The sequence below is a fragment of the Ursus maritimus genome, unplaced genomic scaffold (assembly GCF_017311325.1).
Source record: "Ursus maritimus isolate PB19 unplaced genomic scaffold, ASM1731132v1 scaffold_3, whole genome shotgun sequence".
Classification (NCBI taxonomy): Eukaryota; Metazoa; Chordata; class Mammalia; order Carnivora; family Ursidae; genus Ursus; species Ursus maritimus.
The window spans coordinates 46,014,717-46,032,319 of NW_024425563.1; the positions used below are offsets into that span (position 1 = coordinate 46,014,717).

At 41.8% G+C, this 17,603-nt stretch overlaps 1 protein-coding gene across 3 annotated transcripts in view; it reads left to right on the forward strand.

The window, feature by feature from the left end:
• CPVL (carboxypeptidase vitellogenic like) overlaps positions 1 to 17,603 on the forward strand; it is a 127,207-nt gene that overhangs the window by 60,862 nt on the left and 48,742 nt on the right. For all 3 annotated transcript variants that reach the window (XM_008686445.2, XM_008686446.2, XM_008686447.2), the window contains 4 exons: positions 5,265 to 5,387; positions 5,885 to 6,016; positions 10,653 to 10,751; positions 12,542 to 12,715. In XM_008686445.2, the coding sequence (XP_008684667.1) occupies positions 5,265 to 5,387; positions 5,885 to 6,016; positions 10,653 to 10,751; positions 12,542 to 12,715 (528 nt within the window). The remainder of the gene's footprint in view (positions 1 to 5,264; positions 5,388 to 5,884; positions 6,017 to 10,652; positions 10,752 to 12,541; positions 12,716 to 17,603) is intronic.

The following is a 17,603-nucleotide window of genomic DNA, read 5'->3' on the forward strand; positions in this document are numbered from 1 at the left end:
GGGGCTGGGAGTAGGGGGGGCACCGCAGAGCAAAGGGCACACAATAAGCCCTGAGCGTCCTCAACGTGCCATTCCTGAGGGTGACAACCCCGCCTCTTCCACTTCCAGGCAGAGCTTGGGAACCAGGGCCCATGGATAGTGACACTTGGTGTCCAGGTGTCATTATCATCCAGAGACGTTCTGCATTTACCATACAATGTATACCGAGAAGCAAGGCAGAGAATGAATAGAGCTGCATCGATTTTTTTTTTAAACTAGATTTGAATAAGAAATGTAGACGAGAAATGTAGAGTAGTTTAAACAATAGTAACAGCTAACATATGTGAAATTTCTGCAAGCAGACATTGTTTCTATTAGAGTCTTATTCTCTGACACGATTTTTTTTCTTCTAGGGGAGCTGATTGAAACTTGATTTTAGATATGAAAGCTTTTTTCCTCCTTTAAAAGTAACCGGGTGGCAGGGGTACAGTAAGTCTGCTGCGAATGTTGCAGAAACATGTAAGAAGGGAGAGCTTCAGACGGAATACACAATTACAAGTTTCTTTAAGTCCAATTTCATTGTGCTTTTACACATCTGGATAATTAACCAAGCATTACATTCTCTCTAGACTATTTTTACAAGTACAATATGCTCCTAACGTGATTTCCATTAGGCTGTTCCAAACATCATTTAAGAACTCAGAAAGATCGCAGACGGAGATTCGAAACCACTGTTCAGCTGTGATGTGGAGACCTTTTTTTCTCGTGGGGGAAATAAAAGACTGAGAGCTGAATTCTGAGATCCGTGTGATGTAAGAGGAAAACTGGAGGTTTATTGCTTCTGTAAGCCCTAGCAAATGCAAGCATATACAAACACACCCTAATATCTTTGGGCCTTCTCGTCAGAGTTGAGCTCAAAATATGGTCACCGTGGGGAAAACAAGCCATGCAACAACGGTGCTAGAAATTGCAGCTGGAAGCTTCTTTAAATACGAGAAAGGAGTGACGAGGGCAGACGAAAATCCTGATGTGTCGATCTCTAACCTAGCTTGAATTACTGTGCTAGATAAATACGTTTGTCTGGCTGAGTTCCTCATTTGAGGGTCACTGCTGAATTCTGAAATAATATGTGTTCAGATCACTTCTGGCCACACTTTTCCTCTTTCCTTTTATAATCGCTTTGGTACTGTTCCGAGATTTTATGAGGCCAGGGTCTGATCCGATGGTAGAAGGTTAGTGTTAATTCACAGACTTCAGGGGCTTCGTTGGCCAGCTGCTGCCCACATTGATGAGCAAGAGATCAGAGAGACCACAGGGCTGAGTGTTGTGCTGATTGTTGCTCTCGTCGTTGTTATAGACGGAACTCGGAACAAAAGAAGCGAGAGTTCATAAAATTGTAGGATTACAACTGTAAGTCCTGAGGGGCCATATAGTTCATTTCTGATCCATCAGGCAGCCACACCTCAATTCTCCCCCCAAAATAGAGGTTTCTATTCTCTTTAAAATATATCCAGAAAAGAGAAAACTGGGCATATAGAACATTTGATTTATTGTCTGGTTGTCTTTTAAAGTGCTCGTGGTGGTCAGAGAATCATTAAATTGAGAAATAAATGATTCAGGAAGAATAAACTGGTCTGATCTTGCAAAAAAAAAAAAAGTCTCAACAAGGGGAACGAAAATAATTGAAATTTCATTATAATGTTTCAGTGTCTGTTTTCCATAAAATAATCCTATAATTGTCTACTGTGTGACAGCCTGAGCCACTCAACCAATGGAATGATTAATAGAAACAGCAGTGAAGGATTTGTCACACTGACACAGGGCAAGGAAGTGTGTGATAGTCATTAGAAAGCAAAAATGAGATAAACATCATCGTTAGGTTAGCAGATGTGGGCTGAACATTGAAGAATCTGTTTTGGACACGGTTATAGAACTACCCATCTTGCGGTCTTGTTTTCTTTAGATGGTCAGCTTAGCAAGCATGTAGTGGATGAACCCAAGGCTGAGCCCCAGCTTGGGAGACCACAGACTCGTAGTCTCCAGGACTGTTGACTGAAGTGTGGTTTGATATGAGAAATGGGAGATGTGGAGGCAGCCAAGCCTGCATGGAATTCCAGCCAGGCACATGATTGGAATGCACAGACCCTTATTTTCATCATTTTAAAATATGGGAAGATAATGTTAACTTTAAATTAGTTCAGTGTAGAGTGGGGGAGGTAGCCTGTTCATAGTCGATGCTCAGAAATTGAGTAGGTGTTCCTTCTTAATTTCCTGCCTGAATCTATCCCAGATATGCGTGGTGGCCGCAAGGAGGAGGGTGCCATAAAAATGTGGCTGTTTTAGCCTGAATTTGTCATCACCATCATTAGAGCAATTTAAAATACATGCCCTTCCATCTAAGAAAGAATTAAAGAGATGTCCTATTGCCAGGTCTTATAATAAGACAACTTGAGTGATAACATCCAATAGAGAAAAAAATGTTTAGCAGTAGTGTCAGATTAGTCATTCATTTATCAAATACGTGTTTATGTTCCTACTGTGTGCTAGGCAAAGTACACAATGTGAGAGTAATAATCCAGGAAATGGCAAACTTCCCCCTATCACATAGCAGTCAAGTTTTTGTCATATTTTTTCAGAAGAAATGATTAACTTTATAAGCGTAAATTCAGTGCTTTATTCATTTTTGTGTCTTCTCAAATATCTACCACAATGCCTTTGACGGAAGAGTTGTCTAATAAACCACTGAATGAAGACTACATAATGCATCTTTACCGGTAAAACGATTACTCAAGGAAATTTGGGGGTTTTGGTTCATCTTACCGAAATTATATTTGATAAATTGTTCACTTATTGTTCCTAATAGGAGAGTATAGCACTATTATGCAACAAGCCACATTTCAGGCATGTCAACACATCTTTATATCACACAAGGAAGCTAAAATGTGCTCATGGTTATGGATGGATACATTGTTTGGAGTCAATACTTTGCCTTAATAATTACTGTTGCACAAGAGGGCTTCATCAGTGAGGAGATCTTGTATAAATCATGCAAATTACATTACCTTATCATACCTTGGCAGAAGTGTAGGTTTGGGAGTAGGTCAGAGCCGGTTAGATTCTGACTCTACCACTTAACTTCTCTGAGCCTCAATGCCTTCGTATTGATATGGGAGTAATGACATCGGCAGCATTTGATTAGGGCATGGAATAAATGAGAGCTTTTGGGGATCCCAGCCTTTGAACTTCAGAACCCTGCAGAGCCTTGGAAATACTACAAAGGGTCTATGGACTCATCTGTCCCCACTCGATGCCTTTAGTCTATTTCAAACATACATGCATTAGTGTTTTTCAAATGCATGTAGGTTAATTCAAGACTCAGTCATTCAATAACTGTGTATTGAGCACTAAGAAATAAAGAGCATCAGGCACAAGGGATATGCTAACCTACAAAACAGACAGATATTCCTGTGTTCATGAATCTTCTAGTGTGGGTGGGAGAATAACAATGCACTAGATAAATAAGTAAAAGTTTGTAGGAGAGTGATAAGGATTCGATGAAAAAAGAGAGAAAAGAAATATAAAATGTAGAAAAAGAAGGAGGGTGTTAAAATTTTAGATGGGATGGCCAGGGAAAGCATCCCTAGAAGGTCTCACTGAGGGAAGTAAGGAAGTTAACCTTATGGACATCTGGGGGAAGAGCATTCCAGGTGGAAGGAACAGTACAGACCACAATGACTGTGGTCCAAGAGGGGACCCCCCTCAGCGGGAGGGGAATGAGCAAGAGGGTAGCAGGGGATAGCGTTAGTGAAGTACCATATCATGCCGGTCCTTATGCCTCCAAAAAAGCACCCTACTTTGACTCTGACGGAGATGGGGTGTCGTCAGAGGGTTTGAGCATAGGAGAGGCAAGATCGGATTTATGTTTTAGTAGACTACTGTCTTGAAAATAGACTGCATGACGGGAAGGACAAAAGCAGGAGGGCCAGTTAGGCTACTGCAATAAGCCAGGCAAGAGATGACGGAACCTGGAGCAAAGTGGTGAAGGGAGGATAGATCCTGGACCTATTTTGACAGAATAGGTGGAGTTGACAAGGTTCACTGATGGACTTTTGTGGGGTGTGAGAAAAAGAGAGATAAGGAATGGTACCGGGGCGCCTGGGTGGCTCAGTTGGTTAAGCATCTGACTCATGATCTCAGCTCAGGTCTCCATCGCAGGGTCGTGAGTTTAAGCCCTGCAAGGGGCTCCATGCTGGGCTTGGAGCCTACTTAAAAAGAAAAGAAAAAGAAGTGGCACCATGATTTTTGGCCTAAGCAGTTAGGACAGAGTTATCATTAATAGAGCGGCTGTAAGGAAGGCTTGGGGATTCGAGCTTCATTTTGAACACGTGAAGCTTAATATTAGACGTACAAGTGGAAATGTCAAAAAGGCAGCTTTTTAATGTAGAAAATACAAAACTATTTTTTAGATTTTATTTATGTATTTATTTGAGAGAGTGTGTGGGAAGTGGGGGGAAAGGCAGAGGGAGAGGGAGAGAAAGTCTCAAGCAGACTCCACACTGAGCCCAGAGCCCGATGTGGGGCTCAATCCCATGACCCCAGGATTACCACCTGAGCCAAAACCATGAGTCGGATGTTCAACGGACTGCACCACCCAGGAGCCCCAATACAAAGATATTTTTAAAATATTCCTGAATAGTAGCTTTTCTCAGCATAGTCTAAAAATAGAATTATAATGTTTGTGTCCACAAAATATTTTGAAATTGAAAAAGAACCCTGTACTTGGAAAGGCTGGAAACAGATAATTGTCAAGTGACAATTTCAGTAGCCAATTAATACTACTTTCCTTCTCCTCTTGCTTTAATACACATGGATTTCAAACTGCATCGTCACACAGACTGTGAAATCTTAATTTTGGCCTTGAGATTTTTTTTTTCTTTTTTAATAAAGTTTTTAATGGAGCTTTCTGGTAAGACAAGCCCTATGGGTGGCAGAACTGGCCCACGTTATTTTATTTTGGAAGGAAATTAGACTGTTGACCTATTCCGTGTCCACTTGTCATTTTTTGTGCTCCTCACTGGTGACTTGCCTGTCACTGGCGCTATCTGGGAATGCCAAAAGGAGTGAGAGACAGAGCTCTGTGCTATTGTGGAATTTACAGCGTAAGGGAGAATATACGGTAGGTCTCGTGGAAATACTGCTGTTTTATTGTTATTTTAATTAGCTTAAACACATAATGTTTATAGCACCAATTTGCAATGGTTCATTTTCACATCTACCCTTCTCAGTCGTACGCAGGGAAGTACGTGCCAGCCCTTGCACACTATATCCACGTTTTCGGCTCCATGATGACAACGAAGATCAACCTGAAAGGAATTGCTCTTGGAGATGCCTATTCTGACCCTGAATCGGTGGGTGCCTCCTTTTTCCTTTCCATTCTGTCCTTTAAGGAGATTAAATCCCCTTTAATCCAATGGAGACTCCTCTGACCTTAGAGATCTGACTTGATAGAGGGAAGTAATGTTGCACGGTTGACTTTTAAATAATTTAAAATCTTCTCACTTTTACCAAATGTTTTAAGGTGTCAACTTAACTATGTCAGCCTACGTTGGATGTGAATGTGAATGTGGGTTGTGTGTGTGATGTTTGTGTGTATTTTGTGCATGTGTGTGGTGTGTGAACGTTTGGGGTATGTGTGTGCATTGTGCGTACTGTGTTGTGTATGTCTGCATGCATTGTGTATGCGTTTGTGTGTTCTGTGGGGTGCGCACGTGTGTATAACTGTCTTGCTTGGCTATTTCCCGCGTGAGATTGACAAATGACAAAGGGTTATTGCACCAAGCACACCGGCTTCCCTAACTTCTCTCTCTCTCTCCCTGTGGCGTTTGTGTTTCTCTTTTCTCCTCAGATCATAGGGGGCTATGCCACATTCCTGTACCAAATTGGCTTGTTGGATGAGAAGCAGAGAAAGTACTTCCAGAAGCAGTGTGATGAGTGCGTGAAATACATCAAGGAGAAGAGGTGGCTTCAAGCCTTTGAAGTGAGTTCTGGGCCCTGCATTGCCCTGGAGCAATGAGAGCCCTCCGAGCCAGGTCTTAGAAGCACCGGGGTACTCAGGCATTCTGTCGTTGTTAGAGAAGGTATGGCTGCTACGCTGTCTGAGAGCAGGAGGCAGATGTCTGTGGGCTCGAAGTGAAGGAAAGAACGGTCCGGGTCCCTTTGAATTTACTTTGGCTGTGTCTTAAACCTGCCATCACCTTGGAGTGTTTATCTAGCTGTGTCTTTCATTAACTGTTTTGATTTCTTTAAATGCTGTGTGGGCCCTAAAGGCATGCCCTATCACAAGGAAATCAGAAGAAAGGCGACCCAGAAAGTAGATACATATGCTTCAGCATATGCCCAAAGCCCTTCAGAAGGGTGACATCCACACACCACGTTCCACCTGGAGACATGGCCGCAGTGTGTAACGAATGCCATGTGTTCCTGTGTGTCAGGAACAAAGATGATCAAGGATAGTAATTTGAAACTTTTTCAAAGAACCGTTAGTATTTGTAAATATTGTCACAATGCTCCCCTAAAATTGAATTTGAGAATCAAATAATATGGTTTTATTCCTTGCCCTTTTTGTTGGGATGGGGGGAGTTATTTAAAATCTGAGAGTATACTAAATATTAACAGACAGGAGTTCGAATTTTTGGTTTTGTTTTGTTTTGCCAATGCAGACAAAGATCCTGTATCAACGATCTTTTTTAGGTGTTTTTGTTTGTTTTTTTTGTGGGGTTTTTTTGACACCTTTACCATAGAGCCATCATGATTCACATATTAGTAAATGAGGCGAGGATTGCATTTGGAGGACTTCAGTCTTTTTGTTTTTGGGAGCACATCCTGTACCAGTTTACCTAACGGCATTATTGTTATTAAGTCTGAGGTCCGATATTAATAGCCTTCTAGGCACTGCAGGTCAGTGGGTTCCAATCAAAACAGGAGACATACAACTCAGGGAGAAAGGGGCAACAAGGTTATGCTCCATTTAACAAGCAGGGTGCGCCCTGCCTGCAATCCCCCAAGCAGTGAATGCCCTTATCATCCATTCTTTTTTTTTCCCCCCATACCATCCATTCTGACAGCAGCAAGATGCGCAGCTGAAACCATCCAGTAAGCCCCACCCATCCCTCAAGAGGCCAACAGCCTCCCCTTTCTCTGCGCCAGGACACCTGGTGTGGCTTCCGAGTGCGGATGCAGAATTTCTGTGCAATTGTAAATGCAAAGGAAGAGGGATCTTACAGAAACATGTAGGACCCCTCTTCGACGTACAGTGATACTATTATCAAGTCTGACTTTAAGCTATCTGTTGTAGGAGGCAGAAAGGGTAAAAGGATTGAACCTCTAGAATTTAAAATTAATAGCAAATGTTACATCATGTGAGACCAATGGCAGGTGAGATATTTGGTGTGTTTTTGAAGAAGCATACAGGGATTCAGTGATGTCAAGAGGAAGAACATATGATGGGCTGTAAAGGGTAAGGAAAGCAGAAAGATGTCCTTGCTGCCTGATGCAGCAGCCTGAACACCCACAGGATGAACGAAACCATTGACAAGTTCAAGGTATTTTGTATTCAGAGGGAATGAGAAGATGGCCCATGAGATTAGAGCTCTCCCGAACTAGATTCATCAGAAAACAAAGCGAAAATTACAAAACCCAAAACAAAACAAGACAACAACAACAAACCTAGGAAGGTATGCAATGTCTCCGTGACCATGGATCCAATATCTTGAGTGATGAATTCACTTAATAACTTTTGTTTTATTTTAAGGGAAATAGATAAGCTGATACTTAGGAAAGTAAGCCAGTAGTGGTCAAATGTGTTTCAGCATATGCGATAGAAGGCTCGGAGAAATCCTGAGACCCAAGAGAGTACAAAGGTCAAAATCACAAGCCTAAATAATAAAACCTGTTGGATGCTCTGATCCTTTAACATGATTTAGTTAATCAAAAAGCAGTAACTTGGAGCTGGAGGGAATTTTATAGACCATCTTCTGCCCTTACAGACGTGTACACATCCACACGTCACTGATGAGGAGGCTGAGACCTGGAGGGGCTGCATTCAGTGGCCAAAAGCCACATAATAAACTGTGGCAGGCCGAGGACTGGAATCATTTCCCCCGATTCCCACCCTGGTATTTCTCCTGTGGTAACTCTCAAGTAGGCTGTAAAAATCCTGGGACATTTAGACATTCTGCAAGATGCACAGTGGCCCATCTCTGGCCCTGTATTGTTCCCCTTACCATGACAACATTCTGGATCACAGAGTTCTTTCTGTGAAACAATTTTTGACCAGAAATTGGGTTTCACAGGTCTTGACCACCCACCTCACTTGTTTGACAACAAATAATTTTTGACTCTTTCTGAAATCAGATCCATTCTTGAGGGTGGAATTTACATTCCCATTGGTGTTGGGGATAATTTCTAAGGATAAATAAAATGCTGCCTATATTCAGGACTACTGCTAGCCTACATGTCACCTCTGGGTGGACAAATTAGAAAAAGACACCGCCTTTGAGCTGACACAGTCCTGTGGTTTCAGGTTTGGCAAGTGGATACCACCATTGTGCGAGACTAAAGGTGGCTGTCTCCCAAACACAGCCCACGTCTGGTTATCCAGCTTGGCACGGAGAACTTTGGCTGGTTCTCTACCCTTCAGCCGGGCATCCCTGCGTGGTGCAGAGTCTGCACAGCCAGAGGCACTGGTCCTGACTGACCGTAGCGTTGCTAGAGCATACTTACTACTCCCTCCCCTTTCCACAATGACGATCCTTTTCATACTTGGTCGCTAGCCCCGTGGCAATAGTAACTTGGATAAATTAAGTCGCTTCATGTTTGGTAAAGACAGCTAATCTAATAAAGTAATGAAATTTTATATTAAACCCAAAAGCATGGCCGGAAAGAGTTGAAGACGAAGAGAGATGGCCGTCTGCCCCTTGGGGAGCTAGTGTGTTGGGGCGGAGCACGTAAGCCAGAGAGGCATGGCCTGGGCTTGAATCTCTCCTCTGACATTTGTGAGGCGTCCTTGGTGACTTAACTTTTGTGTACCTCAGTTTCCTCACCTGTCAAACGAGGCTACTGCTGTTCTGAATTCTTACCATGTAAGAAAACCTAAAATCCTACCTGATAATCGGTTTTGAAAATGTGCCGAATTCATCCTTTTTACAAGTGCCCCTTACGGACTCAATAGCCTCATCAAAAATGTCCCAATGTTCTCAGTCTCTTTTTTAAGTATTCCCTTCCTCTTCTTGCTCTACCCAAAACCCGCTTCTCCCCTGCTGCTCTCACTTCCCCTCTCAAGCAGGGGCTGTGTTCTGTTTTACCTACTTTGTACCACTTGGTTCATGGTAGGGTGGGTGACCTCCTTGCTCCTCGTTGCTGCCCTCGGATCATGTTCTGTCCCTCCAGAAGCACGGAGCTCTGACTCTCACAGCCTCACATGATCCCACCCACCACTACGTAACAGTTACCTACCACCCTCTGGCTTTCTCCTTCCCATTCTCTGAGAATGCCTCACTGTCATTCTCCCTCAAGGGCATCACACTTGTCATCATTTCTAGTGATTGCAGAATCTGCGTGAAGGATCCTTTCAAGACCTGGTCCTTCAGTTCCTTAGTCTCCTCTCTTTCGATGATCTTGTTCTCCTCTTTACCTGAGATGCTTAGTCCCACAACCAAAAATTTATTAAAAATCTGACCATCGCTCTACAACCTCAGATTCTCATCATGCCATCTCACTTTTCTGAATATACTAATTCAAAGAACAGCCCTGCAACCCCCTTGTCTTCCAGTCCACTGATCCTACGACCGAGTGATGATCTCTAACCCCTTCAAGATTTTGTTTCTTTAATTACCCACCTGAAACTCAAGGTCAGCCCAGCTCCTTTGGCCAAACCACCATCCTGACTAAAAGCACCTGTCTACACCCCGTGTCTGCCTCTGTGCTACTACACATGACCAGAGAAGGGCACAGGACCATGCTGACTACTCTCACCTCCACTGATGACCAGTTTTTAAAGTCAGAACTTCTGCCAGCTCCAGGCACCTGTATCTACGTCCGTAGCCTCTGTCCTCTCTCCTCCTACTATGGGTGAATGGTCAACAATCGATGGTATAGCAGTCCTTCCCTACAAGACTCATTCCCACGGTCAGGGCATTTGGGCTCACTGTTTCCTCTGTCTGGAATGTTTTTTCCCTAGATGTCTGCATGGCTTGCTTCCTTCCTTCCAACAGGTGTTTACTCAAATGCCACCTTCTCAGTGAGACCTGTGTTTCCCCCTCTCTGCAGTGTCCCTTGCATAGGCCCATACATGCCGTGACACTTCCTACTGTCCTTCTCCTCTTTAGTTTTTTCCTTAACACTTATCACTCTCCTCATACTACATGTTTTTCCTATGAATGCTTGCTTCTTGTCCCCCTCCAGGGTATAAGCTCCAGGAGGGAGGACTTGCGCTCTCTTGTTCACACTGCTGTGTCCCCAATGCCTGGGACAGAGTCTAGCACAGAGATGTGCAATAAATGGTCGTTGAATGGTACAATGCAGGAACAAGAACACAATTGAATCAAAGCAATGACAAGTGCCCATATGTTTTTACCTACCCTGATGTTTTCCTTCTTCTCTCTCCCCTGACCTAGGTACTGGATAAACTACTAGATGGTGACTTAACAAACAACCCTTCTTACTTCCAGAATATCACAGGATGTCCCAGTTACTATAACATATTACAGTGCAAGGTAATGATAACTTCTTAAAAACTATAATAGTGGGGGCGCCTGGGTGGCACAGCGGTTGAGCGTCTGCCTTCGGCTCAGGGCGTGTTCCCGGCGTTCCGGGATCGAGCCCCACATCAGGCTCTTCCGCTATGAGCCTGCTTCTTCCTCTCCCACTCCCCCTGCTTGTGTTCCCTCTCTCGCTGGCTGTCTCTATCTCTGTCAAATAAATAAATAAAATCTTTAAAAAAAAAAAAAACTGTGATAGTGTTTGCTTAAAACTTTTGGCAAAACCAAACTTCTTCCAATTTGAGAAATACTATAGGTGACTTAATACTAGATAAATATGTACTAACTGTATTGCATTATTTGGTCTATTAATCTATAGGATTCCCCCCCCCAACCGATGGTGTATATGTTATAATCTAACCATCAAGAATGTCTGATATTCCAGATAACTCAAAACAATCTCTGATTAACACAATTTCGCCCCCCCCCAATAGAGTTTGTTTTACAGAAGTTCTTTTATCAAGGATAGAGGCCAGGGTTGCCGTTCTGGGTATTAGGTTCCAGAACGCCAAGCCTGTAGTGAGTTTCTTGAAAATGTCCACATTATTTGTTCTGTACTTAAGACAGCTTGGAAAATCAAAACTGCCAAAGCCTTTAGGAAAATATTTGCTTTGTCTTACTTTTAACTTAAGATGGTTTGTGCACTTAGTGTGGCCCTCACTTCAAGCCCTTTGGAGTATTTCTCAAAATATTCAAGTAGTTTTCTTCCATTAAAGTAGGCTGAAGTTGATGTCTTCTGTGCAGAATTAATCAAAGAAAACAAAAGAAGCCAAAGTGGGTATTTGAAGTTGTTATCATCTTTATCTAGTGTATGTGAAAATACATCCTGTTTTTAAAATTGCCTTGTTTATGAACTATTTTGTAAATAAAATATAAAGCTAATTTCAATAGAATCTGCCAACCATGCGGTTTTGGATTTAGATTCTACCGAGAGAAAAACATATGGTAGGCAGGAGAGAGACAATTTGTAATCACATTTCTTTTTCCTTTTCAAAGTAATGTATTCACAAAATTAACAAAAATTGAGGGTGCACAAAATCATTGATCTCAAACTCTTTTTTATCCTTTCATAATTTTTTAAAACCATTCACACCTTTTTTCTTTTAGTATGATGAATATCACAGACTTTTCAATATCACAGACTTTTATGAGTTTTTTTTTTTTAAATAAGGCTCATGGACAACTTTTCTTTTGCCTCATGTCCTTCATAAAGTCATCTGTTTTTACACTTGGTATATTTCCCCCCTTCAATTATGGTTAGCTGATTACTTTATACGGGTGGTTTTAATAAACAGCAGAACATGGAAAAGAAAGCCTCGGCTTTTAATCCACCAGGCCACCACCCTGGCTCCTGTGGTCCATTTGACTTTCGTCCCATAGAGCCTCCGACAAGGAGCAAATTGCTTTTCATAATCTCACCTCTTCCGTTTTTCCTGTCTGCCTCAAATGGGATTGTTGATGGGAGTCACAGATTGCAAAAGTTGAGTTACCAAGAAAGGAAAATCAAGCATTTAGAAATGGGGTATTGGCTCTGAAAGTATCAGATCATCCAGTCTTGTTGTTAGTAAAATTTAAATTCCCTCAGAACCCCCACATTAAACATTTCAGGGTGGAGACCAGTTAATAGTCACGTCTCATCTTGCTCATTATGGTTTATGTTAGGAGAAATTTGCAGCTTTCCCGGCATGCTGTTTCTGCCACCCGGTCATGTTCCCTAATATTTTTCTGGTGTCCCCTTCTGCCAGGAACCTGAGGACCAAAATTACTATGGGAAATTTTTGTCGCTCCCAGAAGTGAGGCAAGCCATCCATGTGGGAAACCGGACTTTTAGTGATGGATCCGAAGTTGAAAAGTACCTGCGAGAAGATACAGTAAAGTCCGTTAAGCTCTGGTTAGCTGAACTCATGAACAATTACAAGGTAAGAGAGTTACTTCAGTTTCTATTTACTCCAGGAACTTTTTAGATTACCCAGAGCGGAGGTGACGTTCTCTTATTTGTAATTCAACTTCTGCCATTTTGTTTTTACTTTTAGGATATTTTACAAATACAAATAACAACCCCCAGACTGTTTGATTTCTTTGAATTTTTATTTTTCCCTCTAATTAAATAACTATCCCTTGATAGTCTCTTAAAATGAAATTCTCTTTGGCACATGCCACGTTTCATCATTTCTTGAGAAGAGAAGTACAACAGAGCCAAGCTGACTGGCCTTGTGGAAGCCAATTTGGCCTTATTGCTTACTTTATAATATTAATCCCAATGAAGTCAGGGATAAATGAAATCAACTGGTTATTCCAAAAAGTGCATTTTACCTCGTAATTGTATTCATTCCCATTGCTCAGTCGGTTTTTTTTTTTTTTTTCAATATCTGCTTTAAGCCTGAAACAGTGCTAGGCTGTCAGCTTGAAATAATGAATGAGAAAGGGTCCCTGTTTTGAAGAGTATAAATTCAAGCACTTTGTTTTCTGAGATGTTCTGCCTGATTTGTGGCTGGAGGTACCCAAGGAAAGTGAAAACGGGAAGCCCTGAAAATGCAGGCAGAGGGGGCATGGACCCTAGAATTCTCACCGTGAGGGAAGGACATCAAGAGCAAATGATNNNCTCATCCTGTGGGTTTCTTTCCCACTACTACTATTCTCGCCTCCTTCTCTGATCTTCCTGAGCTATTATCCTCCGTCCTAGGCCTGGTCTGTGGGGCAGCTCCGCAGCCTAAGTGTGCTCATGACAGAGGGGACCGCCACCTGAGATGAGCCACCTTCTCTCTAGTTCCTGGCAGAGGCAAGTGTAATGTTTGAGATGAACAAAAACCAGGTCAGCCAGTAGCTGACACACCTTTGTATGAATTAGAAAAAAGACAGCCTCCCCTCAGGATATTGTATTTCCATTGGTCAAAAAACTCCTCATATACTACTTTAATTTACTACCATTTTCTGCCATGAGGAATGCACATGTCTACAAGGTCTATGTTAGGAACACTTTCCCTTGGGATTGTTCAGTGTACAGCCCTCAGTACTGTGTGGGGAGTCTGTCGCCAAAGGTACCCTTACTAGATTGTGTTCTGTACTATGCCAGACCTCGAAGGCCCATGTTGTAGTGCTGCCTCTAGTACACATTTTGAGTCCCTCAACATACAACCCTTATTGAAAAGAAATCTGCGCTCAATGCATGCAGTCTACAAACCCATTATAAATTTGCAGAACCTGGTGAAATACTTTCTAAGAAAGAAAGGGTCTAGCTAGATGAGGTCAGAATTTCAACCACCCTTGTGTCTGGTTCCATCAGGGTCCTTAGTGCTTGCCTACTTGGAGCCTTCTCTGCACACTTTTTTTGTTTGTTTGTTTTATATTTGAGAGAGAGTGAGAAAGAGAGAGAGATCATGAGCAGGGGGGAAGGGTAGAGGGAGAGAGAAGCAGAAGCAGACTTCCCGCTGAGCAGTGAGCCCAACGTGGGACTCGATCCAAAGACCCTGAGATCATGACCTGAGCCGAAGGCAGACGCTTAAGTGACTGAGCCACCCAGGCGCCCGTCTGCACACCTTTTTAAAGCACATACTTGGTTGTCCTCTTCTCCGAGCTCTCAGACCATGTTGTCTCTACCACAGTGGCCACACTTAGCACCCTGGTACTGTTATTACAGGCTGTCCATTCCAGCACCAGCCTGGAGCAGGCGTCAACAACAAATGAATGAATGAATGAATGAATGAATGAATGAATGAATGAAACATCTGTCCTATAAATAGGTGCTACATCAAAAATATATCTAATAAATTTGTCCATGATTCATTAGATATTATCTACAAATTCATTAGGCCAAAAAGAGTTGAACACTTGTGTTTTCAAGACATAAACAATGGGCTATAATATAACATTAAAGAATACAAAGTGGGTTTTGTTTTGGTTTTTTTGTTTTTGGGGGGTTTTTTTGTTGTTTTTTTTTTTTTGAGTGGAGAGCAGTTAAGGAAGTTCTACGTACATTTTTTGTGTCCTTGGGAGATATATTTTCTCACTGCCTAAATTTCACTAGAATATCATTCTTTTCTCAGCCAAGTAAGGATAGGGAGGAACATGCAGCTCACCCAATAAGAAAAACCCTCCTGATACTGGCTAATCTCCATAAAGTATCCCCTTGATTGATAAAGAATATACTGATTAAAAATGATCCAGAATTTGATATGTAAACATCTCTGTCCCTGTTTCCCATGTATCTTAAACCTACCAAAATGAATTCTAATGAAATCAGAATATTCTTTAAGCTTTCAACTCCAAATCAGTTGTCAGAAAAAAAAGGGGATAGATTGGTGGTACAGATAAACCATGTTTCCGCAAAGAAAGAGAACAAAGTATGCAGCCAGTCTGAGCGCAGACCAAAAAGTGGCCGCTGCTCCAACAGGATGCATATTCATTGCTCCAGCTGGTGTTGCCTACGGGGCAGTGATTATCTTTGGCCTGTCTGTTAATGGTGGTGAACCTCAATGTCTATGCAGTAGAATCAGAACAACCTGGGTTGTCTTAAAACCTTAGCACCCCCAAAATTCTATTAGGCAAGTGTCAGTGCTAATTTGTCATAGAAAATAGTGCATGTTTCTATTCACAAGAACGTGGAACTCTTTTTCCAGTACTAGCTTCATGTTAGGCCATGTGGAGTATCTCTGATGGGCAGAGGAAGATCTTCATCAGTTTCCAGGAACTAAGAGAAGGCCCACGGCACATCAGTTGCTGTGTGGGCTACGTAGAAACATAATCTTTTCTTGCAGGGAATGTGTACTCAAAGTTATTCGCTTCCATTAACTAGATGTTTGGGCAGTAAATTGAAATATATTAGCAATTTCCAAAATAAGTAGGAGAAGAAATAATCCGTTGGACTATTGGAGTTCTCTTGATTAAGTCAGATCACAATACTATCAGGATTTTTAGGGTTAGCTGGGTCATAGAGCATAATGGTTATGAGCATGGGTTCTCAAGTATTTTGAGTTTGAATTCTGTTTCACCATTCACTGGCTGTGTTCCTTTGGAGGAAGATACTTAAACTCTCTGTTCTTCAGCTTTCTTATCTATAAAATGAGAATAATAATAGTACTTAGAAGTAAGTTCTTGTGAGGTTTAAATAGATTACATATGTAAAAACACTTAGAATAGTGACTGGTGGTTACAAAGTGCTTGAAAATATAAGCTATTACCAATATTGTTCAACAAATTTTAGCAAAAGTCCTTAAGCACATGCTATATACAAGAGTTATATAAGAAACTGTGGAAAACACAAAAATGAGAAAGACTTAAAAGACTTTCGGTTTCCAGTTCAGCATGTAAGGAGCTTCGAAGTTACCACTCGATCTGAAGAACAAGTAAAAAGTTAAACAAACTGAAAAGTCAACAACTCTTCTTAGATCTGTAAGAGGTGAGGTCAGAGAGCAAACCACTTTTCCACAAATTGGAAAGAGGTGAATACAGAGAACCACAATTTATCTGGGCAGAAACTTCCATAGTAACCAATGCCAGGGTAGGAAAACCTGAACTGTAAGTTTTTGCGATAGGAACAACCCAATTAAAAAATGGTCAAGACCTTAACCTCGCTCAAGAAGATACACAGTTGGCGTGTAAGCCTATGCAGAGATGTTCAACATCATACATCATCAGAGTGTTGCCAAGCAATGACATGCCACTTCACACCTATGGGAATGGCCCAAATCCAGAACACTGCCGACACCAAGTGCTAGGGAGGGTGCTGAGCAGCAGGAGTTCTCATTCATTGCTGGTGGGAATGCAAAGTGGTACAGCCACTTCGGAAGATAGTTTGGCAATTTGTTGTTTGCTTCTTGTTGTTAAACAATAACAACAAGTTATTTAGTTTTTATAAAACTAAACAACTTTTACCATATAATCCAGTAATCATACTCCTTGGTATTTACTCAAATGAACTGAAAATTCATGTCCACACAAAATCCTTCACTCAAATATTTATAGCAGCTTTATTCGTCATTGCCAAAACTTGGAAGCAAGATGTCCTTTAGTAGGTGAGTGGATAAACTGTAGTATAGACAATAGACAATATTATTCAGCACTAAAAAGAATGAGCTATCAAGCCATGAAAAGACACGGAGGAAACTTAAATGAAAGAAGTCAATATGAAAAAGCTATACACTCTAGGTTTCCCACCATATGAGATTCTGGAAAAGGCAAAACTATGGAGACAGTCAAAGTTTCACTTGCTGCCAGGGGTTAGGGAGGAGGGTGAGGCGGATAGGCAGGGCATAGAAGGTCTTTGGGGCCGTGAAACTATCCTGTATGATATTACAATGGTGGATCCATGTCATTATGCATTTGTCAAAATCCATAGACTGTACACGACCACAAGTGAACCCTGGTGTAAACTAGGGAGGTTGAGTGATAACGATGCATTAGCATAGGTTCCTGTGTTGTAACAAACATGCCACTGTGGTGGGGGAAGGTGATGGTGGGGGAGGTTGTGCATATGTGGGGACGGGGGGAGAATGGGACGGTCTCACTTTCTGCTCAACTTTGCTGTGTGCCTAAGCTGCTGTAAAGAGTAAAGCTCATGGATTAAAAAACAAAAAAGGCTTGATTGTCTGCCTAGTGAAAAAGACAGATACGAGTATCGTTGATAAAAGGTAGACTCAGTTTCTACTTCCAGCACAATGATAGAGTAGATGCTGCAAGACCCGTTCATTGAAACACAGCTAAATTCAGATGAAATTGCAACAAATACAGTTGCCACACTTTTAACAAAAGAAGATCTCGAAGTGACAAAAAGAAAGCAAAAACACAGAAAAACAAAAGATAGGGAACTGA